This window comes from Pomacea canaliculata, linkage group LG3 (genome assembly GCF_003073045.1).
Source record: "Pomacea canaliculata isolate SZHN2017 linkage group LG3, ASM307304v1, whole genome shotgun sequence".
Classification (NCBI taxonomy): domain Eukaryota; kingdom Metazoa; phylum Mollusca; class Gastropoda; order Architaenioglossa; family Ampullariidae; genus Pomacea; species Pomacea canaliculata.
Genome location: NC_037592.1, coordinates 1962128 through 1989501, shown reverse-complemented (window position 1 = coordinate 1989501; position 27374 = coordinate 1962128). Strand labels below are relative to the sequence as shown.

General features: G+C 37.5%; 4 protein-coding genes across 6 annotated transcripts in view; 2 read left to right on the top strand and 2 right to left on the bottom strand.

Moving 5' to 3' along the window:
• The first annotated feature begins 41 nt into the window (after positions 1–41).
• On the top strand, positions 42–3732 carry LOC112560390 (GPI mannosyltransferase 2-like). Of its 3 annotated transcripts, none has more exons than XM_025232223.1 (3): positions 42–125; positions 512–1684; positions 3099–3732. In XM_025232223.1, exons 1-3 carry the CDS (start codon positions 60–62, stop codon positions 3348–3350), a joined length of 1491 nt encoding a protein of 496 aa, XP_025088008.1. In that variant the 5' UTR covers positions 42–59; the 3' UTR covers positions 3351–3732. The 3 variants fall into 3 exon arrangements, with proteins under 3 accessions (XP_025088008.1, XP_025088009.1, XP_025088011.1); XM_025232224.1 differs by having other exon boundaries at positions 43–125; positions 537–1684; XM_025232226.1 differs by having other exon boundaries at positions 119–148; positions 537–1684.
• Positions 3379–12834, bottom strand: LOC112560388 (serine/threonine-protein kinase PLK1-like). The gene is made up of 13 exons (XM_025232221.1): positions 12607–12834; positions 11846–11953; positions 9753–9869; positions 9373–9590; positions 9051–9146; positions 8460–8659; positions 8053–8163; positions 7398–7514; positions 7038–7133; positions 5816–5969; positions 5579–5708; positions 5334–5450; positions 3379–5162 (listed from the first exon to the last, which is right to left on the bottom strand). The coding sequence occupies exons 1-13, from the start codon at positions 12715–12717 to the stop codon at positions 4941–4943; spliced, it is 1797 nt and encodes a 598-aa protein (XP_025088006.1). The 5' UTR covers positions 12718–12834; the 3' UTR covers positions 3379–4940.
• Positions 12835–13000: 166 nt separating this feature from the next.
• On the top strand, positions 13001–17346 carry LOC112560389 (PIN2/TERF1-interacting telomerase inhibitor 1-like). The gene is made up of 5 exons (XM_025232222.1): positions 13001–13158; positions 13306–13434; positions 14483–14654; positions 15012–15129; positions 15570–17346. The coding sequence occupies exons 1-5, from the start codon at positions 13086–13088 to the stop codon at positions 16614–16616; spliced, it is 1539 nt and encodes a 512-aa protein (XP_025088007.1). The 5' UTR covers positions 13001–13085; the 3' UTR covers positions 16617–17346.
• A 981-nt stretch (positions 17347–18327) lies between these two features.
• LOC112560387 (synaptojanin-1-like) overlaps positions 18328–27374 on the bottom strand; it is a 31074-nt gene continuing 22027 nt past the window's right edge. Inside the window, 5 exon segments of the mRNA XM_025232220.1 lie at positions 18328–24932; positions 25650–25818; positions 26502–26593; positions 26740–26857; positions 27129–27322. Coding sequence (XP_025088005.1) covers positions 23734–24932; positions 25650–25818; positions 26502–26593; positions 26740–26857; positions 27129–27322 — 1772 coding nt within the window. The 3' untranslated portion in view covers positions 18328–23733.

Here is a 27374-nt window from a genome sequence, read left to right as displayed (position 1 = left end):
TCAAACAAAACTCCAATCAAATCTACGCTACTATCGGACGAATAGCATTGCTTCCGGCTATGGCGGTCACCAGGGAAATAGTAAAACTAGCTTTATGTTCAAGGTTTGCTGTAATCATTCTACAGGTAAATATATCACAAATACATGTGTATGTAATCATTTCGCTGAAATTATTGTAAATAAGGGCAAGCTTGTTATCAGCTAATATTGAGGCAGAAATTAAATTGTTGTCTACTTTGTTTTGGACCATGTTTGACGAGCCTCGAGTGGCAGACGACATTTCCACCCAAAAACCAATTCTGCGATTTAAATATTTTACCAATTCAACTTTTTATGTTATAACGACCTGAGGACACAAATAAAGATATCGTGTACTATCCTATATTGTAGATTTTAGAATGGAGCTTGGAGTTGTGTTGCCTCGATTAATACTGACTAATATTTGCACTTTTAAATAACAATTGTTTCTCGTTAGATTCATTCTTCCCAATATTATTTTCTTTCTCTTCAGTTTGTAGGCAACGTCTTGATTCCAGATCATGAAGCTGGTGTATTCAACCCTCCGATTGCAAGTGCAGACAAGTTCACCAGTTTTGACAAGCTTGTCTTCTTCATCCTGGGTGGATTTCGTCGCTGGGATGCCGTGTATATCTTACATATTGCAGAGCATGGCTATACTTTTGAAAACTGTGTGGCCTTTTTCCCCTTATATCCTATGATAGTTTCTTTAGTGAAAGTACTACCAATAACCGTTGTATCACAGGCATCTCAGTTGTTACTGTTTGCTGTGGGGGTAAATCTGCTGCTATTCGCAGCTACAGCAGTAATACTGTTCCATCTTGGAAAAACAGTGGTGAAAGATTTAGAGCTTGCATTGTGTGCTGCTCATCTTTTTTGTATCAATCCTGCCAGTATATTTATGATAGCACCATACACAGAGACACTCTTTGCATTCCTTTCATTTTTGGGAATGCTTTACATCAGCAAGAAACTAGTGTGGACAGGAGCCTTTGTACTGAGTGCATCAGCTCTGACAAGATCAAATGGCCTGGTTTCTGTTGGGTTCATTTTACATTATCTCACTCAAACATACATTTTTCAAGGTGCTGCTATATGGAAAGCTAAAACAGGCAGAGGAAATTTCAAAGAGCTATTGTGGCCTATGCTTCACTTTATCTTTCGAGCAGTTTGTGTTTTTGCTATAGTAATAGCTCCATTTGCTTTTTACCAGTATTACATTTATCACTTGTTTTGTAATCCAAAAAAGCAACTTATAGACTCAGTGTCTAGTGAAATTGTTGTGTATGGACGATTACAGAGGTATACCATGGTTGGAGATCCACCATCTGCATGGTGCTATTACTGGCTCCCACTGTCCTATTCATATGTGCAGAATCAGCACTGGGGGGTTGGATTGTTGACATATTTTCAAGTGAAACAAATCCCTAACTTTATTCTCGCTGCCCCGGTGATAATTCTAAGCTTTGGTTCTTGCTGGGACTACTACCAGAAACAGAAAAGTGTATGCCACACCCTGGGTCTGATAAAGATCATGACAAAGAAGACAGAACACAAAGCAGATGGAGAGAGTCAAATTAGAGGATGGGCCCAACCAGATGTAATGGTCTACATCCTGCATCTTTTATTCCTCACAGTCTTTGGTTGTCTTTTCATGCATATTCAGGTAAGTTGGATATTTGACAAAAAATTTTGTTGGATAGGCAACACAATTCCAACCACATAAAGTGAAATCATTAGCCATTTACTTGCATGTGAAACCCTCTGTACACAATGCCACATTAAGGAAAGATTTATATATTTTTGGATATTGTATATATGTGTATATGAAACAAGTCTGAATTGAATTATCCAAGTCTCAAAATACTTGCATGTGAAGCCAGTTCTTTCTCTGGCCACTAAGGCATCGGCTACCCTCCAAGGTGCCTTTCAGGTGACTGTCTTGCCAGGTCACATGTGAAGACCAAAGAAAGCCAGCTTATGTCACTGGACTGTTGAAAGTAGAGGTTCCTGGTATCCTACAAGTGTGGCCATCTTGTTTTGTACCAAGTCACTGGGTCATTGTTCTTTGTATGAGATCCAGAGCAGCCTCCTCAGGTACTTATTCTCAAATGCCTGGATTGTCCTTTCCATCTGGGCGAGCCAAGTCCATGTGTCACATCCATAGAGTAGGATTGGCACTACCAGGGATTTGTACAGCTTGTACTTAGAAGTGAATCTTATCTTATGGCTAGGCTAGATCCTATCTAGTCTAGCCATTGCCATTGTGATCTTGATTTGGATATCTGGTGTGGAACTACCATCCTTGAAGAGGGCGGCTCCCAAGTTATTGAAGCTGTTTACCTCTTTGACCTGTACCTGATTCATAGAGATCTCTGCTTTGCCACTGCCATTGACAATAACTTTGCTCCTTCAGTGCTGTGTCCATTCCATATGCATTTGAACTGTCTGTTGTTGAGGTCTTGCAGTTCCTGTTAGTGTCTGCTAACAGATCTATGTTGTCTGCAAAGTGTAGGTTGCAGATTAGTCTTCCACCAATTGAGATGGCAGTATGATGGTCATAGAGAGCTTTGAGCATATTATTCTCTAAGAATATATTCAACAGGGACATCCTTGACCATTCTTTAGCTAGCAGTTTTTTCTTGGTGGATTTGAAGCAGTTCATTACTTGGCCACACTTCATATAAGAGAACTTTAGTTTTTAAGGATAGCATCTGTCCTTAGCTGGAATTTGTACATGTGCCTGTTTAATAGAGCAGTGCTTTCTTTGAGATATTCATAACTTTGATAGCAGCGATTTGTCTTATGATGACCAATCTTGATGAGAGTTCAGTATTTGGTAGGCCTTTTTGTTGTCACCTCATCCCATTCCTTTATTTATGGATTATTGGATTTTCATGCATTGTTTTCTTTGAAGTTAGAGCAGTCAGAGGGGTGACAGACTAGATGGAAACTCCTAGCCTCGTGTATCCTTACAGATAAGAAAATTCAGTAGGTGCACAATAAAACTAGCTTATATTAAAAGCAATAATGTATGCAGAAAATTCCATGTTAAGTCAATTTTGTTTTTTTTTCATCAGGTGTTGACTCGACTGCTGTTTTCTGCATCACCTGTCATTTACTGGTTTACGGCAGACTTTCTTCTTCGTCACACCCAGGATCAATCTTTTTGGGTTCAGAATTACAGAGGACATGCAAACATTTCATGCTGGTGGATTCTAAAGACCATTCAGACAAAGACCAGTAAACATTTTAAACTCATATTGTGCTACTTCTTGGTCTACTTTGTAGTAGGCACACTGGCCTTCTCCAACTTTTTACCATGGACATGAAAAAAACTTTTTGCAGCATACACAGAAAAACCAAGATAAAACTTTATTTCATTTTTTCATGAACTATCTGTTACCTTCAAGGATACATGTAAGCATACATGTATAAATACTCCAGAGCACAGCTGACACAGGAGACAAGTCACACTTGGCCTGAAGGTTGTCTACTGCTGTTAGAAAATATCTGCCACATCCTGGTGAACACTTTGTGTGGAATATATGTACAAAAAGTAGTAGAGCAGTAATATCTAACTATTGACAAAGTCCAAAACCTTCCAGGCAATATGCATTCTCACAAAGGTAACAGCTAAGATCCTTACATGTTTTCACTCTTGCATGTAGCAATGTCATTCATATATCATGCCACATAAAACAATCAATATGATTTTCTTGGTCATGATTAGGAACAAACATGGCATGTGTGCATGTGAATGCAGTTAATATGAACAAGTGATTATTGTACATATTTCTGACGGTTGTCACAAAGTTCATTATCCACTCCATACACATTTTCATGCAGTCAAAAAATGATGCATTTGGTCAACTCATCATAAGCCTTGCATGAAGCATACAGAAACACAAGAAAGTACCACCACCACATCTCAAAGTACGGATCCAGCTTTAAGGAAATCCTCATCTTTGACAGACAGCCAACACAATATAAACATCACTTGCTTTGTACCGTGACTTGCCTATTATAAGCTGATGAAAGTTTGGACTTCATAGCAAACTTCAGCGATGTACTTTTGGCAAACAAGAAAGGCAACTTAAAAAAGGATCACATACAAGGGAAATTTGTGCATGTTGATGCTACCATTAGCTACTGAACCAGATGCTTGAATGCAAACAGATCCTGTCAGTTGGATAAGCAAGATGCACACACATACATTCACAGTACGTAATCGTCCAGGTTAAAGATGCTATTCAAGAAGATAAATACAATTCTTTTCAATCAGGTTAGGTAATCAAGATAAATCAGCGTTAACAGTCTAAGAAAGCTATACCCAATTAGTACTGGCTTGAATTCTCTGGTTCTACATTTGAAAAGTAAGAATCACAAATCCTTCAATATTTTTGGACCTTCCCACAAAACCTTTGCAAATCAGCAGCTTGAATTGGTGTGCACAGAATACTCCCTAACTCCATTACAAAAAAAAAAAAAAAAAAAAAAAAAAAGCATTGCACTCGTCGGGGTGGAAAAATCCTCTTCTGCACTAAATGTTTGGTTTGCTTTAACTATTCCTGGTTTCCCCAAACAGAATTTCTTGCTGCTTGGAGGACCTTTACACAGCAGCAGCCAAAACCAATCCCAAGATGCCCAACAAATTATGCAGTTGGGCAGACTAAGTGATGTGTGCAAGTAATAATTCAATGTACTTCCTACAACTTGGTAATTTTACAGCCCTCTGGGAAAAAAGTTCAAATCACAATAGATCCACAGTACATTTACTTAAAAGTTGCTGAACCCATTATCTACAGTTATCCATATTACAGTTGTGCAGTAAAGAACTACAAGAGGCACCAACGATCCACTTCAATCTGCTTGGGCTAACCACAAAAGTACACAGTGAGACTTTCAAGGCAGTCTGTGCATTAAGAAGCAGACTTGGCACGACCTGATCCAGATTTAGATGTGAGAAGCCGTTCTACCATGGTGCGGGCATATCGGAGACGACTAGCCAAATCTTTTGTACAGCCATACTGATCCACAAGGTTTAAGCGGTAGGTGCGGAAGTCACGTTTTTCATCAATGTATGTGACAGCAGCCATAAGTGGACAGAGGATGATCTTGGTGTGGTCTTGGAAAAAGTTTATCTGGAACCAGGTAATAATTACATTTACTCAAGTAAACCTAAAAAGTCTTCATCCTTAAGCCCAAAAATACTTCCAAGTTTTTTCACATTAAGTTTTAGGATGTAAAAGGCCTTAATCACATGCCAAAGTAAGCCATGCCTCTAATGTTGTCAATTTCTAGAGAACACTTACTTGAAGGGTTCCATTGCTTAGATGCAAAACAATAGCACTGCGTGTGCGAAACCATGTACGCAAGAATGGAAGTCGAGAAATCTCATCCGATTCTCTGGGTATCATGTTTGCTCCTGCCTGAAGATCAGAAATGGCTGATGTACATGAGAATGGAATTTTAAAATTCTAAGGAGAAAACAGCACTGAATAATTAACCAGAAATAAAGATAGGAAAAATTTTTATGTATCACAAATATTTTTGATACCTTCAACAGATGCTCATTCATGTAATTGCGGAAGTACTTGAGGAGGGTTACTTTCTTGTTAAGTGTTTCTGGGAAAGACTTGAGGGTGTGGTAGTGCTCTTGCCCATCGCGCTCTATGTAATGGATGTTTCTGAAAAAAATCAACAAAATAAAAATTGTAAAACAAGTTTGCTACAAATGCATATGACAAAGAGAAAAAATTTCTTACTAAAAATAAAAAAAGGCAATAGTACTCACTCAGCATTAGCAAGAAGGATAAGTCTTGTAGAGTCATTAAAAAGGACCCCAACACTGTTGTCACACAGCTGGTAGCCAAGTCCATATTTGTCTGAATAGTCCACCCACTTGCTGACCCAGTAGATGGGTATACAAGCTGGGTCCTCTGCCTCTTCTACAAAAGTATCATTGCAATATGAGGCTGAATTAGGTCAGGGTCTTTATGAATACAAATGTGAAAATAAATTGTTATACAGTTTCATGGACACAAGGACATCAGTTTCAATCCCTACTGTAATTGGAAGATTTGCAGATGACAGCTGAAAAATAAGCCATAATAAGAAATACTAGAATGAAATAATTTTACTATAAATGAGTTGTCCAAGTAATTGATGCTAATAACTTTATAACCATGAATATACCATGTAAATCAGCCGTAATCCTTAGATTTACAAACATATCATGCAGCAGATAACTGGCCCAAAGAAACGTTCATTGAACACTTGTCAAACAAGATGCATCTAGCAACTTTTTTAAAGCTAAAGCTCCATCAAGCTGGGTAGCTAACTGAGCATCTCAATGGTCACTAGCAACATAGTAATTTTATTCTGGAATCCAACGGCCTTGTAATTTACGCCATATTTATACGTTAGGTGAAGAAACCATACTTCCACTCTTGGAGCATTGGGAATGGGAAGAAAACAAAAAGGTATTTTAGAACTTTTTAAGGTACGTGTAGTAATCATTCAGGTAGTAGTGCTGACTTGCAATAAAACATAATCACATTTCCTTTTTTTTTTGTTAAAGCAGTTATATACCCAAATAATTGTGGCAATATTAGCCATCTAAATCCAAATAATGGAACTGTCCGCTAGGTACCAGTATATATATATACCAAGGAAAAGCCATTGTTTTTAAAATAGGTTTGTGAAAAAAATAGCAAGCAGCCTGTCAAAAATAGACATCATATGACTAGCAAAAGAATTAATACTGGGCCAACAAAGACCAAACAGCATTACCATGCCAACATGAGGAAGATAGCAGAGCTGTGTTACCTGTAGTAACTGGTCCGAGCAGCTCACACCATGTCCAAATCATGCCCTAAAAATGCTCTTCAATTCTTCCTTTGATTTTATTATAAACAATGCAGCTTACCAATTCAGCCCTAGTTTTGCCTAAGGTGAAGTTGGTGACATTAAAACAACTGCGACTAAATTTACACACAAAGTGGGAAGGTAGTCACCTATCTGAGAAGCCATCCTTTCCCCTGGTTTGGAAGCTACCACAGCTGACAGCTGGCTACACAGATCTGATAGCCAGTAGTCCATGGGCTCATCCCCTGTAATACACAGGAACTGCTCAGGGAATCCAAGTTTAACAGTTGAACACCTAAATATAACAAAAACTACACATTGGCCATTAAACGCATTAATTCTTTGCGGGGGTGGTTCACCCTTTAGATATCTCAATGTTGTTCTAGAAAAAATTTTCAGAGACAGCAAGATCAATGGTCCATTTCTTATAGTTAAAAATGACACAGATGGGAGCAATGAAAAGATTATTAACTAATGGGCTTTCGACTATTATTTGAGCAACTCCATACCAGCCCTGTGACCAGCATCAGGTTTAGGGGCAGCTTCAGCTGGTTCTTGGTCTTTTTTTATTTTTTTCTCAATTTCTTGTTTCATCACTTCTGCTGTGTGTGGTCTTTGAAGTCCATCTGCAAAATAAAAAGTAAAATACAAGCAAATATCTCTTGTACAAAATAAACAGCGTTGTAATTGGTTATGCCCAGAAGGAGAAAGCTTTTATTAATTTGCGAAAACATTTCATAATGAAAAATCAATCAGCAAAGATTTTGATATTACTTTAAGAATCCTGTGAAAATCATGTTTGAAAGCACACTTTTATAAAAAAAATTTATTTCAAGGTCATTGAAATTAGCTTTTCGAATCCATTTTGTTTCGATTTGTCTACAAGAACTAAGACACCATCAGGGAAAAAAAAAACAGGAAACATACTTTCAAAGCAAATCCATGGGCAGTAGCGCATGAAAATTGGGCCTCTCCATAAGTTATTTATAGAACTGCCTTTCCGCGCTGATAGCTAATGGAGCTCTATCAGAGTGTCCCTGTATATCAACTTAATGGGAAGACTATCGCTGCAATAGCTTTCAGCCTGAAAGGCTCTATCGGAACGATTGGCTAACGGGGCTTCTCGCATACAGGGCCTGTTCTTTATTCCTTATACCCACTTACCATTAACATCTAGAAGGGGTTTGCGTGTGACTAAGTCAGTCTTGGCCATCAGTGTGTCAAAGTGTGGTGCCATGGTCAAGCAGCTTGTAGGCAGTCTGGGAGGAAGATAGCCTGAAATGCATGGGTGCTTTAGATCAATAGACAAGATTGCATTACTTATAATATGAAATATGGTTGGACTACAACAATACAAAAACCTGCTGCCTTACTAACCATTAAAACCTTTAAAGAATGCAAGTAGATAAAATCAATATTTTTATTTAGAAGGAAATTGTGATTTAAAAATTGATAGCTAATATTGTTTTTGAAAGCAAATTATCTTTTCTCTTTGTTTTGGAACTGATTTAGCGATCTCGAGAAAAATTTCAACAATGGCTTTATGTTTTACATTTCACAGCAAGTCTCACCCGAAGTGAAGAATTCGTCTTCTATGATCTGGTCCATGCCAGGGCGCTGTGAAGGGTCAGCCCGCAAGAGTTTAGTGATAAGGTTACGAGCTTGCACAGAAATCTTGGAAGGGATGTGATATTCGTTTTTCTTAATGCGGGTATAGGTGTCTTTAAGACATGAGGTCTCAAATGGGGGTTTCCCAACCAGCAGCGTATATCTGTTGGTAAGCAGTACATATGACAGTCATTGCCATACAGTTGAAGATATCAGGATTTTTGTGTGCATGGCTTACATTTTAGCTTCTTAAGATCAAAAAAATTCATGAAATGCTTGTGTGCTGAAGATATGTCCCAGACATTCTCAATTACTTAGACTTCTTGAATAAATATGTTACTTTTTGTTAATAAAATTACTAAACTTCATTGACTTCCAGGCCAGCATACGAGAAAAAGCCATGAGGGCTCTTGCACCTCAACCCTGACCAGTACATCCTTATATAATACAACAGTGGATGAGACATGTTTAATCAAATATGTAAATCACACACCAAAAGCATCAAAAGTTCTCTGTAGTGTTGAACCTTTCTCACAATGCAAAATGGTACTCACACTATACAACCCATTGACCAGACATCCACTTCAAAACTGTGTCCTTTCTTGCCAAGAACTTCTGGAGCAATGTAATTTGGAGTACCACATAGTGTCCTAAGGTGCAAAAGAATGTATTGTTTGTAATACTTCTGGTGGGTTGGGGTGGGTCACTTGAGTCTTGCTGACTCTAAATAAATTCTATTAAAACTCCCATTAACTATATACACAGAAGCTAACATTCTATCTAAAAAACAGACATAAAACAAGAAAATTTATAAAAATCATTTAAGTCTTTTTTATCATCCAAATGCCTCTGGTGCATGTTTAACTGTTGACCAACCTTTTACGCTCTCCATCATAGTCTAGCCTTGTTGCCAGACCAAAATCTCCTATTTTCACATCCATGTCATCATTGATGAAAAGGTTACCCAACTTGAGGTCACGGTGAATGACTTTATTGTTGTGCAAATACTGGCATGCAAGGATAACCTGGCGTACAAAGTATCGGGCCTCCGGTTCTGTCACAGCCTTACGTCGCTTATGAAGCTCCATAAGTGACTGAAATGTTGACAAAGGCAAAAAAGAAAAACTTGTCAAAACTCCTTGGCCACAAAATGCTGTGTTTGTTTATAAAAGTTCTTGCTTTATTTTAATATTTTCACAGTACTGTTTCCCATTTCTACAAACTGCAGGTTAATATAAAAATGAGCAGATACTTACTCGCCGTCTGCAAAGTTCCAGTAAAATGTACACATTATCTGTATCTTCAAAGAAGCTATGAAACTGGACAATGTGTTTATGATTAAGACTGCGATGAATGGCAATCTCCTGGGACATCTGTAAGAAGGCACATAAATCCATGAATAAATATGAATGTACATATGTATAAACATACACAATCTTGCTATCAAACATAAAAAGGCATTTAAAATTTTTTAAACAGAAACAACTTTAAGCTGTCTTTAACTGCGATAGGACTAAGATGCTACTTCTTAATTAGTACATTACTATAGATGACTAGAATGACACCAATCATTATTTTCATTTCTTTTAACTGAAAATAGATAAAAACACTAGGTTTCACAGGGATGTCTCAGTAGTGGGTAGTACACACATAAACAGCAACAACTCTTTTCATAAGAAAGAAGACTTTCAGGGTCTACGAATGTTTGACTACACTGAAAATAAGGTTTATCATGACCTTTTAAGGACAGGAAACCTTTTATAAGGAAATTTTCATAGTGGTGTGCACACACAACTTATTACAGATCATCTGTCACACTTTTTTTTCTAAACAGATGTATAGATTAAAGAATGAAGCTAATAACCTGGGGTACAATTGTATTAGCCATTTTTTTATCAGGGCTAAAGAAATAAGTTTCATCTCTTGGGTGTTTCTCTTTATTCCTGTGCCTTTATGATTTTAGGTTTACTTTTAAAGTAGCTTTAAATCATGGAAGCAATATTTAAAGATAAATTGCAAAATCCACACTGTGCTTTTTTTGTCCTTCAATATCTTGTCTTTTCTGTTGTTTTTTTTTAAATCATGTTGAAAACTGCACATTTCAATTTTCTAGGAATTTTCTTTCTTGCCATTTGGATGTAAATATTCTCCCCAGTTTGTTAGTTCACAAAATCAGAGGAACTTTTTGCCACAAAAATCATACTGAATATTCTGACAATAAGTGTTGTGATTTAAATATAGCTTGGTTTAGTCCTGGCTAATAAATGTTGTAATTTAAATATATTGATACTTCGATTTTCAAACTCAGTTTAGCTCCATATGAACTTTCTGGCATAACTGAACAATTAAAGCTACCCCATTAGGGAACTATCGTTGCTTTAAGCAGTTTTTTTGGGGGGAAAATTGTTGTGATTGTATTGTGTTAATGGTTCTTCTTCACCTTTCAAAGATGGGAGTATCTTTATCATAACATTATCCAATTTATACTACAACACATTTGTTGGTATGTCTGCATTATTTTTTTCTCTTTCGATCTGAGACACAATGACTTTAGCTCTGTTTTAAAGGTTCTGTCTCCTGCAAGAGAAATCGTTTTGCTCCCTCCCAAATCTCTTCCTTCTGAGTGCAGGTGCATGTGTGTAATAGAATGACTTTGAAATGGTGATTTTTTTCTTCCAAATAAGCTGAAAAACTTTTTTGATGTGAACCTGACTTTCATTGTTTTTTTGCACATCATGCTAACTTCATTTTTTTTAAATGTCAACATCCACAAGCCATAAAGAACAGAACTGTTTTTCTTAATTTCCTAACTTGTGAAAATCCCACCATAAAGAGGAAGTTTTAAGTATTGTTCTTGGGAACAGAAACACAATGTTAATATAATTAAATTGAAATGATTATCAGTAACAATGGGATGATACTAAGACTGAGCTGTTGGCAACAGATATAAAAATATACACCCCTGTGTTTTCTGTATAGCAGTCTCTGCTTTCTAATCACCAGTTGTGTATCCCCCTTACTACTTCCCCTTTACCTGTCAACCCTCCCTGTCTTCTAGTGTGCCAGTTGGTGTGAGCTTTTGATCTCACCTTCCCGTAAGTGAGCCTCTGGAAATACAGGAAATCTCTAGGTAGACCTTCGAAGCGTGTTCTGAATGGTGACAGCCAATAGTTGCAAATCAGTTAAAAACTTGCTGACTAGGGTTATTGTTACTGTCTTCCTGGAGTTCCTCCTCATTCCTACCAAGTTCAGTTCCTATGCTTTTTCACTGCACGTTCTCTCCCGTTCATTTAGAACTATCGGTCAATTAGAAGAAATGAGAACTTTTTTTTTAAATGTGAAAACTTGCCTTATCTTTCTGGTGCTGCTTTACAAGAAGAGACTTGGAGACAATTTTGCCAGCAAATATTTCTTTTGTGTCCACGTCTGTAAGTTCGAAGCATTTTGCAAAGCCTCCCTGGCATGAAAAAAACAAACAATGCACGTTCAAATTTAATTAAGCACAACCAAACATACGACGACGCATGTAATGAAGCAAATTAACCTTATTTAAACACGCATCACCTAAATGCGCAACCTTCGATGTTTATGCAATGCACATGTTTCGTTTGCTGTGTCATTCACAATGACTTCATGACTTATTTACGCTTAGTTAACTATATTATCTTCAAATATCATTTCGAGATGCTGCACTGGATTCAAATTTATAATCATTTTGTGTGTTGTACTGTTTGTCATGTGCGGAATAACTTACTTAAAGTTAAAATCTTTCTAGATTTTATAATTATCTCGTAAAATGCCTGAAGCTTTCTTTATCGGTTACCTACTTCTGGAAAATGACAAAAACATTTGCAGTTGCCTCTGAAGTCGTGATCTAGGAGGAGGCCATGCCATCAATTTCAAATTTACGAGACCGACAGTGAACTGTCTGAACTAAATTAGAAAGTCTAAATTTGTGAAGAAAAAGTATATTTATTGCTGCTACTAGACGTATTACATAAAAATATAAACACTAAAAGTTCATCGATCGAACTTAGGAATCTTTTAATGCAATCATTGATTTGTTTCATGGTCGTGACTGGACATGCTCACGGCCATTTTTGGACTTACCTTCCCAAGAAAACGACCTTTCAAATAGCGCTTTCCAGACGATTGGTCAGCAATAACATCAGGAATTACGTCTTTTGGCCGGGTATCATCCTTTCGAATAACTGTTGTCATTCTGGCACCTTAAATTTCATTCAGTTTATAACTTGAGTTGAGATATGTTCCGTCTACCTTTCAATCAGTCGTTTCCAGACAACGCGATTCAAATTTAGCAGAAGACGAATGTTGTATGCATGTCCAATGTGATTGGCCAGATTCAGAGATGAGAGCATGTGATTGGTGGAAATCTCGGCTTGAGTTCATGCAGGTAGACTTGTGCCCGGTTTGTTGCGCAAATAGTGGGAGACCGATCGCAGTTGCTATTGTATGGCTAATACACAGACATGCGAGTAATGAAAGACAAATTTTTATTGGGTGAAATATTTTAGCAATGTCCTATCATTGTCATTCTTTCTCTTGCATTTGGAAAGACTTCCGACAACATGGCGATGCTTGCCCAACCACGCCGAAAGCAAAAATTTGGGACCGATCCTCGAAATACTTTTTGGAGTAATGGTAAGCAATTTATAACAGGTTTCCACCTACATTTAAGTGGATGATGTCAGCTGTTATCATGTCAGTTGCTAGAGACACGTAAAACAGATTTTTCGGTATTTGACTTACAATTCTGCATGAAAGTTACTCCAGCGATTGTTCCTACAGATGGAAATAAGTTTGGACAGCGTATGCTGGAGAAAATGGGATGGACACAGGGTAAAGGACTTGGTGCTAACGAGAATGGTAGAACACACAACGTGACAGCAGTGTTCAAAGCCAGAGATGATGTTAGAGGTATGTATGGTACATATGGCAGATGCCAAGCAAGTCTTTTTTTGCATTAGTGGAAGTGACAGTAGTCAGAACCAATAGAAGATTGTTTTGACTTATTGTAGTAGTGAGAGCACATAGTAAATAGCTCATGTACAACCTGAAGACAATTATTTGGAGATCAGTTCTCCTTGATATTGTTAATGCTTTATTGTCGTGGTTCGATTTGGATAAAAGTGTTGGACCTTCATGTTTACATGTGCTTCTGCTTCGTTTATACTCTTCTGGTTTGCAACAGGACAGTATATAATGTTATTTTGAAGTGCGAACTGTTTGGATCTGTTGGCTATATTCCATTCCGCCCGCTTCACTTGCTTCGGGAGCGACCTTGAGCTACATTCAGTAAACTGAAGTGATGATCACCCTTTTGGAGTTTCATCTGATAACATTTCTTTATATCCTCAAGATTACTCAGTATCGTCCCAGTATTCTCCTGATGTCTCTAACCTAATTCTCTGGAGTCATTACTGTTAAATCTACAGTGATTGCACTTTACTGTCAGAACGCAGCGAGTCCTCGCATTGTTCTTCCTTCGTGTTTTTCTTTCTTTGACATATTTGTTACTATTTTATGATCTTGTTCAGCACAATAAGTTCACATTTGGCTGAAATATTGCGCTTTATAAATTCCCACTTATTATTATTATTGTTAACAACCTTTTCCATAATGCTAGTCCTTTTTCACATCCCTTCTCAATATCATGTTACTCTTAGCTCTTGTTCTTTTTCTTTGGTTCCTCTTTGTGTTTTCTGTATTTGATTTTGTTTAGTACGGTTGTTGATTCTTTTAAAGTTCTTATGCTGTTTGCTTTCCTGTCCCTCCTGTGCTGTCCATGTTTAGTTCTTATTCTTAAGCGCTAAGAGTATACTCCTTAGGAGTTTGAGTGTGCGCTTTACAAATTTTGCATTTATTATTATTATTATATTCTTGTAGATCATTTTAAATGATATACAATCACAGAACTTAAAAATACAGAACAGCTGATTATTAATGAATTCTTCATGGTTGCCAGGAGTTGGTTGCACCAAAAAGTACGCAGACAGCTGGATAGCCCATCAGGATGATTTTAATGCCTTGCTTCAGACCTTAAACCAGCAGCAATCTCAGAAGAATGAGACAGGAAAAGAGAAGTCTTTAGTACTCAGCCTTGAGGCCAAATCAAAATCTTCCCGCAGCAGAGTACAGTAAGTGACCCCATTACAACTCATGGCAGCATGCCTAGTTTTCACCTAGTTTTCAAGTAAAGCATCAACATTTTTTTGTTGTTGTTGTTGTTGTGGTTGTTGTTGTTGTTGTTGTTGTTGTTGTTGTTGTTGATTTAATAACAGATTATTGTGGAATTCATTGCACTGAAGAAAAAGTTATTACACAAATACATAATTAAATTATAAATGAATATTTAAATAGGCTAATGCAAAATAGATATGAGATGATTTGGGAATTTTTCAAAAAAGAAATGCTTTATAATGAAATAGTAAAGTTTGGTTTTATATTTATTTTTCATTTGTGGTATTTTACCTTTATTTGTTTTTCTTGCTTAGTTACCACAAGTTGACACGAGGAAAGGATCTGTCATCAAAATCATCAGATGACCTAAACTGCATATTTGGAAGGAAAACTATTCAGTCTTCCCAGCAAAGCACACCCAATATATCTGGGGTCAGTAAATAATTTGTGGACATATACACATGAATATGTACAACTTTTTTGTTGTTGTTGTTGTTGTTGTTGTTGTTGCTGTTGCTGTTGGTCTGATACAAAGTGTTTTTTTTTAATGGTTGGAGGCATTTTAAATGCGCATGATTTTGTCATTGTTTTAATGATTGAAATGTGGAAAATTCAGTTTCGTATTCTGAAATGAAAATAGCTATGTAAAGGTCCAAATTTTGTACTACTTGATGCAAGTCTAGTGAACTTGTTAATGTGTGGTTATAGTCAGAGCTGAAAAATGTGATTGGGATAAAGTTTCAACAGACCTTTCTGTACTCTTTTTTGTAAGATTGAATTTTTGACATAGTCTAGATTTAACTCACAAATCATACTTTTTACATTATAGTAGTGCCAACCTTTTCTGAGGGTCATTCTGAAACTGTTTCCAGGAAAGTTCTGATGACAGCTCCCAGCAGTCTTTGCACTCAGAGCCTGCCTCTATTGACACTAGTGGCAGCAGCCCAAGCAAGACAAGCGAACATCACCATGGTGTCATCACTGTCACAAGCAGTTCCAGTATCCAGGAGTATTTTGCCCAAAAAATGCAGGGGAGAATGAAGCAGCAGAATGCTGATATTGGGAGTTTCTCAGACTCAACTTCTAATAAACCAACTGAAGAACTTCAAGAGGGCAGTTTACAAACAGATAAGCACAGAAAACGCAAGCGTGACATAGCAGACATGGATTCCATTGCCAGTTTACCTGAAAAGAAAAAGAAGAAAAAGTCCAAGCAAAGAGATACAAAAGATGAAACCAGCACCTGTAGAATGCCTGTGGACATCCATGAACCAGAACATTCTGTGATAAGTTTAAAGAAAAAGAAGAAACACAAGAAAAAAAATAAAGAAGCTGAAGAAGGCGAAGCAGGCCATGCTACAGACTGTTCTTCTCTCAAAGGTGGAGAGATGGCGACTCCAGGATCTAATGGAATCAGTGATACATATGGACAGGAGCTGGAGCTGATTCCTGGATCCAACTTAGGCAGTATTAAAGGGTATGAAAAGTCTAAACGAAAAGATACAGAAGATGAAAGTATAATGCCTGTGGACATCCTTGAACCAGAATGCCCGAAAAAAAAGAAACATAAGAAAAGACATAAAGAAGCTGAAGAAGCAGGTCAGGCTATAGAATGTTCTTCTCTCAAAGGTGGAGAGATAGTGACTCCAGGATCTGATGAAGTTACTGGTAGAGACAGACAGAAACTGGAGCACCTTCCTGGATCCAACTTAGGCAGCATTAAAGGGTATGGAATGGCTGAAGGAGCTAAACCAGGCCAGGATATAAACTTTGCAAGACGCAAAAGATTAGTGCGGTTTTCTCTTGAAGGTGGAGAGATAGTGGCTGCAGGATCTGAAGAAGTTGCTGGTACAGACAGACAGAAACTGGAGCAGTTTCCTGGATCCAATTTAGGCAGCATTAAAGGATATGGAAATTAAGACAGGGGAAATCTAGAAAATAAAACCCAGGGAATTTAATAATTCTAAACAAATGTCATTGAGTGTACTTATAACAGCTTCTTGTAAGCATTTCAAGAGTAAGAAAACAAGATTTTAAAACCAATCCTTAAAAAGGCCAAAAATGTGCTCAACTACATGAGTTAACCAATTCTTGAATTTTAACCATTCGAAGGAACTTTTAGCTGTGGTGCAACAAAAAGTGGAATGTCATTCTGGCCATGGCTGCAAAAAGCACAAGCACTGCCACCAGCTAGCACTTCAGGAGCTTTGTTATGCTATACAGTGGAAAGTGCTTGTCATAAAGTTACAACTGCAAAAGTCTTGGATATGTACATAGATAGATCACTAGAGACAAAGTTGAAGTCTTTAGAGATGTGATATGCATTGATGAAATAAAGACTTTGACAAAGGTAGTGACTATCACAAATTTATGAAAGACACCACACAGTCTGTGCTTTCCTTTTCCAGATGGTGAAATTTACCTATCCCCCACCCCAAAAAATAAAAAAAACCAAGAAGCTTTATAGGTTTGCTAAGGAATCAGCTTACAGTGGAGGCTGTATTGCTATTGTTCAATCTCAATATTATTCTCTTGATTAATTTCAGCCTTTAAAGAAAAGACTGAGGGATATTAAAATTGAACTAAGAAAGAAAGTAAATAATTTGTAGTCCGAGCTTTCATTCAGTAAATCAAGATGCCTGTGCAGTCTGTTTGTATTCTTTGCATTTTATTATTTGTTTGTGTGTGTGTACACTTGTATTTACAGCAACTGTGAGAATCATGGCTGACAAATTATCAGTTTTGTGCATGTGAGATAGGGGTATGGCTGATCTATTTTGTCAGGTTCTGTATCATGTAGAAAGGTGGTGTAAATTATTGATAAGTGTAATGATGCATTCTTGAGAAAACTTTTACTAATTGTTAAAATGATTATTTACACATGGAGAAGCAAGGATGAACCTAGGGTATTTTTTTTAATAAGAAGCTTTAGAAATGTGGTTATATTCTGTTGGTGTGTACTGGGAAAATTTTATCATTGGGGTGTAAGTGGAGGTATGCCATTTATCTGGGTATGTTGGAATATCTTCAGTCCAGTGAAAAGCAGTTTTCTTGAAAACTGTTGAGTGGTTGTGAAATAGGATTGAGAATTTTGAGATAGGACTCTCAAGCAGAGCTATAGATGATGGATCCATAGTGTAGCTTGCAGTGGACCAAGCCTCAATACAGACAAAGCAGGACTGTGCGGTTTGCCCCTCAGCTGACATGGCCAACAACTCTAATAATGTCCAAGGGTTTGTTCATTGTCCAGATGGGTACATGGATGGAGGACATTTTTATGGTAGGCAAAAGAAATCATGGTTGGTAACTACCGGGTCAGCTTCGAGTCCAGTCAGCACCAGTCAAGGGAATGATGATTATGATGAACTGCATATAGGATACACCTAACATGTAAAAGTTAGGGTGTAGATTATATTGGTGCATTAGCTCACCTCCACACGGAATGCAATGTACAAATTTTATTATAATGCGCATGTTGCTTGAAAAGCAAAGTTTATCCAAAGGTTCAGTAATTTAACACAGATTGATACAGGATTTAATTAAATGTCTCCAGCAAACCTGCCATTAAAATGTTGACCATTTACACCAGCTCTCATCCTTATCACGCTATTAACAGAAGACACCACAAGAAGCTATTGACAACATTTATTCTGACTAGTGCAAGGTGTAGCTGTGCAGCTAGTTTCTCACTAAAGTACAGATCTAGCTAGCAGCTGAGAAGGATATTACCCAACAGTAAAAGTCAGTCCAGATAAGCTTAAAAAATGCTAGCAAGCTTATAAAGAGTGAAAGAAAAATGTTAAAAATGTCATCAAGTTAGAAACAACTCATGAAATATTAGAACACTGCACCCACCCATGATGTGTAACACTATGTGGGAGTGAGCAAAGGATGCCCCCTTCATCTCATGACATACTTCGAAGTCACAATCACCTACCTCCAAAGATGCATGTTCACCTTGCTGCACAGTAATGAGGATGCAGACCCTATATATTGTCAATACATATTGTAAACTTAATAAGCAAGAAACCCTTTGCAAGCAGAAGGCTGTCAAAGTCAAGCTCGAGTTTTACACCATGCCAGCAACTGAGGCTATCTCATGGCGAGAGCAATGTGCAGGACCATTTAAAGGTTGACATAAAGCTATCTGAAGAAGATAGACATTCTTTTCTGTCAAACTCAAGGCAAGCAGATGTCAGGTCAAGGCAATTTAAAAACACTCTTCATCATACACTTACAGTCAGCTATTCTTCAAAGGTTCTGTGCTATCTTGCTTATTTAAGTTTCTATCCTGAAGTAAGGGATCCTGTCTAGCAGTTTATTCTTTGGTAAGCGACAGAGTCCTACCTGTGTTCTTATGAATGTCAGATAATATATAAGTTTCCATATTCTCAGGATTCATCTGAAAATCTAGATGCAGGATAACAACACTATTCTGAGGTGGGGGGGGGGGAATTGGTATTTTACGCCGTGTCAGCAACTGAGGCTATATTACGGCAAGGCAGCCAGCCCTGTAAACAGATGCCACATGCAGAGAAAGAACAGCGTGCCCGAGACGAGAAATGAACTCTGGGCAGCCAACCTTCACTGTATTGGTGACAGGCGCTAACCGTTGCGCCACCGGACCGCAACACTATTCTGAGACCAAATATTTGAGAACATTATTCTGAATAATAAAGTATTAAAAGTAATGTGAAAACAAATTCCAAATCAAGACCAAAATGCCATCTGACCTTTGCATACTTTTTCGCCTGATCATGCAAGTGTCTTTCGCAGCCACACTGACTTGATCATTAATGTAAATATTTTTTATGGTGCTCTTATATGTAACTGTTACTAGTGCTACAGAGGAAAGAAGAAACTGGCAAATGTGAAAAAACAAAAATTGTCCTGCCAGAATTCTTGTCATGAAACAATGAGAAACTTTTAACATTTTTAGCAAACATTTATGATTAATTCCAGTCTGCAGAGATTTAACACAAAAAACTGGATCCCACAATAAATTTTATCTCCCTTTGGGAAGCCTCAGTCTGATAATGCGAACAAATGCATTTGATGAATATTTTGTTATAGTCCAGAACTTAATGTGCCACTTGGATCAGTTTCAAATTCAAAATAAACTTAATCACAGTTAATGCAAAACAGTTTATACATGCTAACAGCACAGTGAAACAATCACAGCCTCCAAAACACTTGAAAAGTACAGTCTATGGACCTCCAGAAAACAGCTCTGGTCATTCTGATTTTAGAGAATGTGTCAGTTTGCTGCCATTAAAATTTAAGTGACATCCTCTGTGTATGTCACACTATGCCCATATGGAGTCCTATAGAAACAGACCTCTTGCACATATCATTAGCTTCTGAGGTTTCTTTGTTTTGTTACTCTTCTGTTTCTTCAAGAGTCCCCCGACAAGGTTCTTTTCACTTAAACACTTATTAAGGAATGTACAACAATATAACTATATAAAGGATTTAACATAGCATGGATATGAACTCTCAAGGAATTGAATGCTGGTTCTAATGAAAAGTGCAAATCTTCATTATTGCAGTTAAACATTACCTTATATGTACATCCATAGGTAAACTTGACTCCATACAAGGAAACACATTCTGCAGATCTAATTATAGTTTTACAAGCACCAACCAATAATACCAAGATATAACTGTTCCATTTGGGCATGCACAAAACCAGGCACGCACCAACATGAGCCTACAAACTTTTACACAATTTTAAGAATGATAGAAACCTTATCAAACTTATAACCTATTACTCTTTCTTTTCTTGTTTGTGCCTGTGTTTTTGTGTGCTATCCTATGTCCTGTGTGACAAGATGGTCTAGTAGTTTGAAATCCAACTGTAGTATGTATTGATCAATGCTACAAAACCAGTTTAAGGAGTTATTCTACACTGTTAGATGAGTATGATGATTGATATTATAATTTAGTTATAATTTTTAAACAGTTTATTAGCAACATTGATATGAGCTGCACTGAACAATTTTTACAAATACATCTATCTATTGCAACTCATCATCACTTCTCATCATTATTGTTATTATATTCTTATCCTGTACACAATTATGTTTCATCCAGTTGGCTGGTGCATATTTTAGTGGCAGCTTGTGCCCAGGCCTTATTTGCAGTGTTTTCAGGTTATGAACATGGCCACTACTTCTTGCATTTACACTTTGATCAATGATTACACATTACATCATAAACCAAAGTCCCTTTATAAAAGGCAGATCGTGGCCTACAACCAAATTAGAATTTAATTATTATTGGACAAAACCAACATCATTAAAAGAACCAGAGCAAGAACACATTAAAAAAGTAAATATTAAGATGCCAATATTTTAGTTAAAATATAACTTTAAAATCACTATCCTGGATATAAATGCCACTCAATTTTTATGGGTTATTTTTGGTTGGAGGGAGAGTTGTACAGAGCTAAAACCAGTGTAGCTGTTATGCCCATCTCTATGTCACATTAAAAATCACAAACTTTAGAAATTTACAATGCCTTTCCAATACATAACATGTGGGTGTGTCATATGTTTACACACTTTATAACTCATACTAAGTATACTGGATTTTAATATCAATTGCAGCTGAATTTATACACCAACAAGCCTGACACATTACACAAATACACATCAATTAACCACAAAATCTAGTGAAAATTTGTTCTGATTCAAACTCCAAATTCAATGTTAATTATATGCACAAAGGAAATGAATACATCTTTTTCTTGAAATGCAGCAACTGGAATTCCCTGACATGGCAAGACAAGAATGCGAATTCGAAAACTAGAATACATACTGGAATAATCTAGAAGCACCACATCCACCCCTGATCCTCGGTTTCTAGCTTGACAATAAATACAGAAGTTCCACTTATCTCTAAAAGCTTTTGGAGCAACCATTTTCTGCCCTGCAAATCAGATTTTTTTTATCAATATTAACTTTGTTTATATTTTGCTTTGTATTAGACTTGCTTTTTAGTGCATGAAAACAGAAAGCAAATATCTGTAAGTTGAATGTCTGAGACTAAGGTTGTCAGCAGGAGAACTATGAGCAAACTGTGAACCCACCCATCACCCTGTCTGTCTATGACAGTTTGTTCATCTCTAAGATCCACCTAAAGCCATCTATGTGGCAGCAAAGCTTTATGATCAGTTACTTAGAACTCTAATACACAAAAAGCCTTTGCTAGCACTGATACACAAAAAGCCTTTGGTGGATACACCATAAGAGTAACACTATTTTTCATGTCTGCTGGATAATTAACAGGAAATCTGTGGTAGCAAAACTTTATGACCAATGATTTAGAATTGTAAAATATAAACGGCCTTCGAATTATGCACACACATGAGGGGCACATTTTCCTTGAAAAAGTGAAAACAAAAATGTTATCTTTATTTTTGTATCAAAATCATAAGCTTTGACCCATAACCTGAATGTTGTCAAAAATTGTTTAAGGAAACACTTGGCAGGGTAAATATTTTACTGGGTATTAAATATTAAAAGATTTTATATTATGGCTGGATCATACAGGTTCCCCAGCTCAAAAACTATCAATAACTGCCTTACACCACATCAAAAGATTCTTTGAGGTGCCTACAAATGTTATCATCTCCCCTAAAAAGTGACACGTTCACAATGAAGCTGGCATGCTTATTCAAAACTTCTGAAGACCAATAAAATAGATTTCCACTTTAAAAAAAAGTTCCATTTTTAAAACTAAGCATGAGGCTAACTTCAAAACTAGCTTGTTGATTCTGTCTCTTCACCCCTAGAAACTGTTTATTCATCGGCCTCAAGCAATTGATCAAAGATGGCTGCCCCAACATTTACATTCTCTTCTAGTCTCAGTATCCCATGAGCACAAATCACTTCTTGAGCTCTCTGCAGCTGCAGCAGCTGCAAAACCATGGTGTTCTAGTCTGTCACTGGACAACAGATGAGACTTAATTGTCACTCAAGCTACAAAAGCAGGACAAAAAGGGGGAGAAAATCTAAGAATTGCGATGGAAAATATATGTTCCCTTGGTAAAGATTTTAGGTGAAAAATGGTTATGCTGATTAAAATCCTTTAAGTGGACAAACACCTGGCCTGCAGGTTGGTTTGCTGCAAGAAGACAGCCAATGATGCATCTCTGTACAAAAAGTACTTTTCAGACCTGCATCACCTAAATACACACCTGTTGTAGATAAAGTAGGTTGTGAACACAACTGTTAACAGGGCACTAGCAGTTACACTACAAATGGTCCTGCCTCATCTCTTGGGAATTTTATATTTACAGAGAACCACAAATTTAAAAAATATTGAGACTAACACATAAATCGGTTGTATGAGAACACAGGTATTATACATACTATTACTTGTTCTCAGAAATATTGACATAGATTTTTAACTAGAAGACAAAATTAGGGTTAATAAACCAGATCTATACATATCACACAGATTATATCACCACAAGACTTATGTCTTTGTTTAACCAGTGCAGAAGTTCTCAGGTTTAAAAGCACAAATATCATCTGTATAAATAAAACAACTATGATCTAAATAACCAACTGTTAGCAATTTTTAACATAAACGACATACCCAATGTCACATCATCACCTATTGCATGTACATTGCAGTCAGACAGAGAGTAACAAATAAAAATAAAACACATATGTCCATGCTATGTCTAAAACATAAACAAGAAAACAATAACCATCAACTTTAAGGTGACAAAAGTAACCAGAGCATATCTCTGATCCCTTGCTCTGAGTGCTCACATCCATGTCACATTTTACTTTAATACTTACTTCTGCTCTTAACAAAAACTGTGAAATACCCTTTTGGTGTCCCAAGAAGTGCACCTTCAAGAATGTTGTGTGCTTCCCTTCTCTGCAACAAATCCGCTTTTGACATGTTCAGTCTCCTTATCCTGCTTATTAAATCAGTATTTCAAATGTTTGCATCAGATGCTGATAAGCTGTCTGATGTGTCATGGATTATTATCAAGGACATACAAGCACAAACAAGCTATTAGCGGCGTGGAACAGGAGGAGGCCCTGGGCGGCTTGGCACAGGTGGTACATCAGGATTAGGGTGGGGAACGTTCCCTGGAGCACGCCGTGTGGGGACGGGAGGAGGTAATGAAATTCCTGTTGAAGATGTCAGGTCACGCCTTGGTGGTGGAGGGGGTGGACCAGCAGATATAGCAGGTAACTGGGGTGGTGGAAGGTTTGGGCAGGTGAAGGAAGGTGAAGCTGGAGGGCTGGTGTCTGGGCAGGTCACACTTCCCTCACCATCTTGCTCATCAGACAGACTACTGGACCGTGTGGGCTCCTGAGTATCAGAATGTGTAGACATGATTGCTATGTGAAACGCACTGGTATCAAACGGATCTGCTGAAATCTGGCGTCCAGTGGAGCTAGCATCAAAGAGATCAGTGGGTATGTGGGAGGTAATACAGCTAGTGTCAAAGGGATCTGAAGGGACATGACATAATACTGATCTTGTATCAAAGGGGTCTGTAGAGGTCTGAGGTATTGAAGATCTTATCTCAAAGGGGTCCATAGAAATATTAGAATGGGAAGAGATGTTTTCAAATAGACTAGGACCATGGCTACCTGCAACACCTGAGCTTAGCACCTTGCCAGCTGGTTCCCCATTCATAGGAGATTCACTAAACTGCAGATGAGCTGCAGGTCTTGTGCAGAAGGGGTCGGCAATGTGGCGAGTGTCAAAGGGGTCAGGGTCTGAAATATCATGTACTAGGGAGATGGGCGTATCCAGTGGATTAATTTGGGACTGGGAGAAGACAGGGATAGGGTGCTTTGGCACCAAAGGAGAAACACCTGGCTGGCTGGAAGGTGTATTAGGGGAAGCACTTTTCTGTCCTGCCCCTTCTGCTTTGACAGCAGCAGGTCTGGTGGGGATGGGTGGAACTGCAAGCCCACCTGCTGGAGATGTAAGTGACATACCACCATCAAGCTCTCCAGACAAAGGACAGTCTCTCCTTGAGACAGGTCTGGGACGTGGAAGAGGAGCTGGAATGTCATTCATCAAGGGCTCATCCAGAAGATTGTCAATGCTGCGAGTGCGAGGTGTTGGAACTGGCGTTGTAGCTGGAGCACGCAGATCAGCACTGTCTTTATTCCTGCTTTCTCCATCCATGTCAAAAGATGTGCGACTGCGAGGAATAGGTTTTGGTGCAGCACATAACCTCTCCATACCATTGTCTGAGAAATAATAACACAAACATGGTCACTTTAACTTACAGATGAATAGTCTGCCCTCTAACAAATTAGGTTCTTTGTTCAGATTGCTTTATAGGACTTTTGCCTACTAGAAGACCTTCTAATGAGGATACACATTTTCAAATTTAATCAAAGCATCACAGCCAAATAAGTCTTGCTCTCTGCACAGACCAACAAATGTTAAAAACAACAAGATAAAGAGACACAAAAATGCTAGCTAACAATGACTTGCTATAATACACCAAAAACACCGAGCCTCTAAGACAGATAATGAAGGATATGAAAAAAAAAAAAAATAAGAAACAACAACAGGGTAAGCAAATCTAGTCTTAAAGTACATTTGACTCATAAAAAACAATATTTTTTAAAAAAAGTTGTAGTGCATAATATTTGCTATTTAATGGACAAAAATTAAATCATGAATAGTATTTTATAAACAAATTGATTTAATTGATTGTTTGAATGTTGAGTCTGAATAATGAATGCTAAGAAGGAGTCAAGAGCTGTCTTTATAGCAATGGTATTTTCTAGCCGGAGTTTAGACAGACAGACAAGAGATCAGAAAAATAATAAGAAGAACCATAACTATTTTGATATGTATAACATCGCCTAGAAGATAAAAGTTCCTCACCCAATCTATAATCAAAAATAGTTCCTTTGAAATGACTTCTATAAGCAAAATCACAAGCACTATCATACCTGCCAGGAGGTCAGAAGCTGAGACTGAGGGTTTGAGGGGAGCAGGGAGTGGACTGGTCCCTCCAACACCATCACCATGCAACAGCAGCTCCATCAGCTTCTGGGCTTCCTCAGGGGTTGAGGCATGTCCAGTGTGTTTAACATTTGTAGGACATCCAATTGAGGTGATCTGCAAAGCACAGGACATCACTAATAAAATCTTGTCTACTGCAAAAAATACATGGTTTTACATTTTATCACCCTTCTCCTTGGCTCTACGAAACTTGCTGTTTGATAATGAGAAATGTGCAGAGCTGTCTGTAGGTGCTGAGTAATGGAAAACCAGATAAATCATGAAAATTATAACAAGTAAACAAAAAAACTCTGGACAAGGATCAGGGAACAGATCTGAAAACACACAGAATGAGAGATAACATACAGCTTGGAGAGTGAGAGAGAAGAGAAATGTGATGGAGACTGAGAAATAAAGGAAATAAGACAAAAATACAGATATAATGACAATATAATGACCAAAATGCAAAAATACAAAATACATGTGTATTGACAATACAATGAACAAACAACAAAAATACAAATATATTGACATGTTAATATATTGACAATGCAATGACCAAATGACAAAAATATCAATTTATTAACAATATAATTATCAACAGAAAAAAATACAAATATATTGATAATACAATGACCAAATGACAAAAATAAACAATAAGGATTATAACACATAAAGAGGTATAAAAACAACCAGGAAACAAAGAACAAAGAAACAAAAAGACACAAAGGAAAAGGTAGAAATATTTTGTCTTCCTCATAAGCTTTGGCAGCAGGGGTAAAGGATTAAACATTACTCACTCTGTTGGGAGATTTTTTTACTTTAGTGTTAGTTGATGGAGGTGGCCTCAGTGGCTGCCGCATTTTTGGTGTTTCTGACCTGCCAGGGGAACCTGAAAAAAGGTACGAACTAGATTCAAGTGGATTTACTAAAAGAAGTAAGACTTTAAGTGAAATATAGCTGAAAGCATAAAAAAATTAATGTAACCTATTTTTAAAAAATGCAATCTAAAGCCTGTCATGAATATAATGTCCATACCTGGTGTAGATCTGGACACTGGAGGGGAAGGTTTTGGGGGACCGCCAGATGGCCTCTGAGGTGGAGGTGGTTTTGCAGGAGGAGCCATAGGTCTCTGGGGAGGCTGCTTTCTCTGCAGCTGTATAAATAATGACAGCAATGTCTTGTAAGTATAACATGAAAGTGAAAAAAAAAAAAAGACAACTGAAACTGCAAATCTGGTGCTCTGAGATCTGATGACAAATGTTCAGGACTTTGTTGCATGGGAATTCTTTTTAATACATATACAACATGACTGACTGATGCAGCTAAGAAAGATGAATAGAAGAAAGATGAAGGCAAAGATGGAAAGGCCAAAGACAATGACAATACGATGACAAAGTAAAAGCAGGAAGAGAAAGAGAGCTGACCTCAGGTGATGGAGAAGCACGCAATGGCACATTTTTTTCTGCCATTAACAAATGTGAAGAATCTGCAATTATTTTGGCAGCAGATGGTGGTCGTTCTGGTGCTTTGTCTGGCCTCTGAGGTTGCTGGGGGCGTGCTGGCTGTCTACTGGGTGGTTCCCAGTCACTTCTCTCCTCTGCCGGAGAATCTGTAAGGCCTGTAAATAATGTTGGCTGTAGGTCTTTGGTAGAAAAATAATTAGGAGAGCT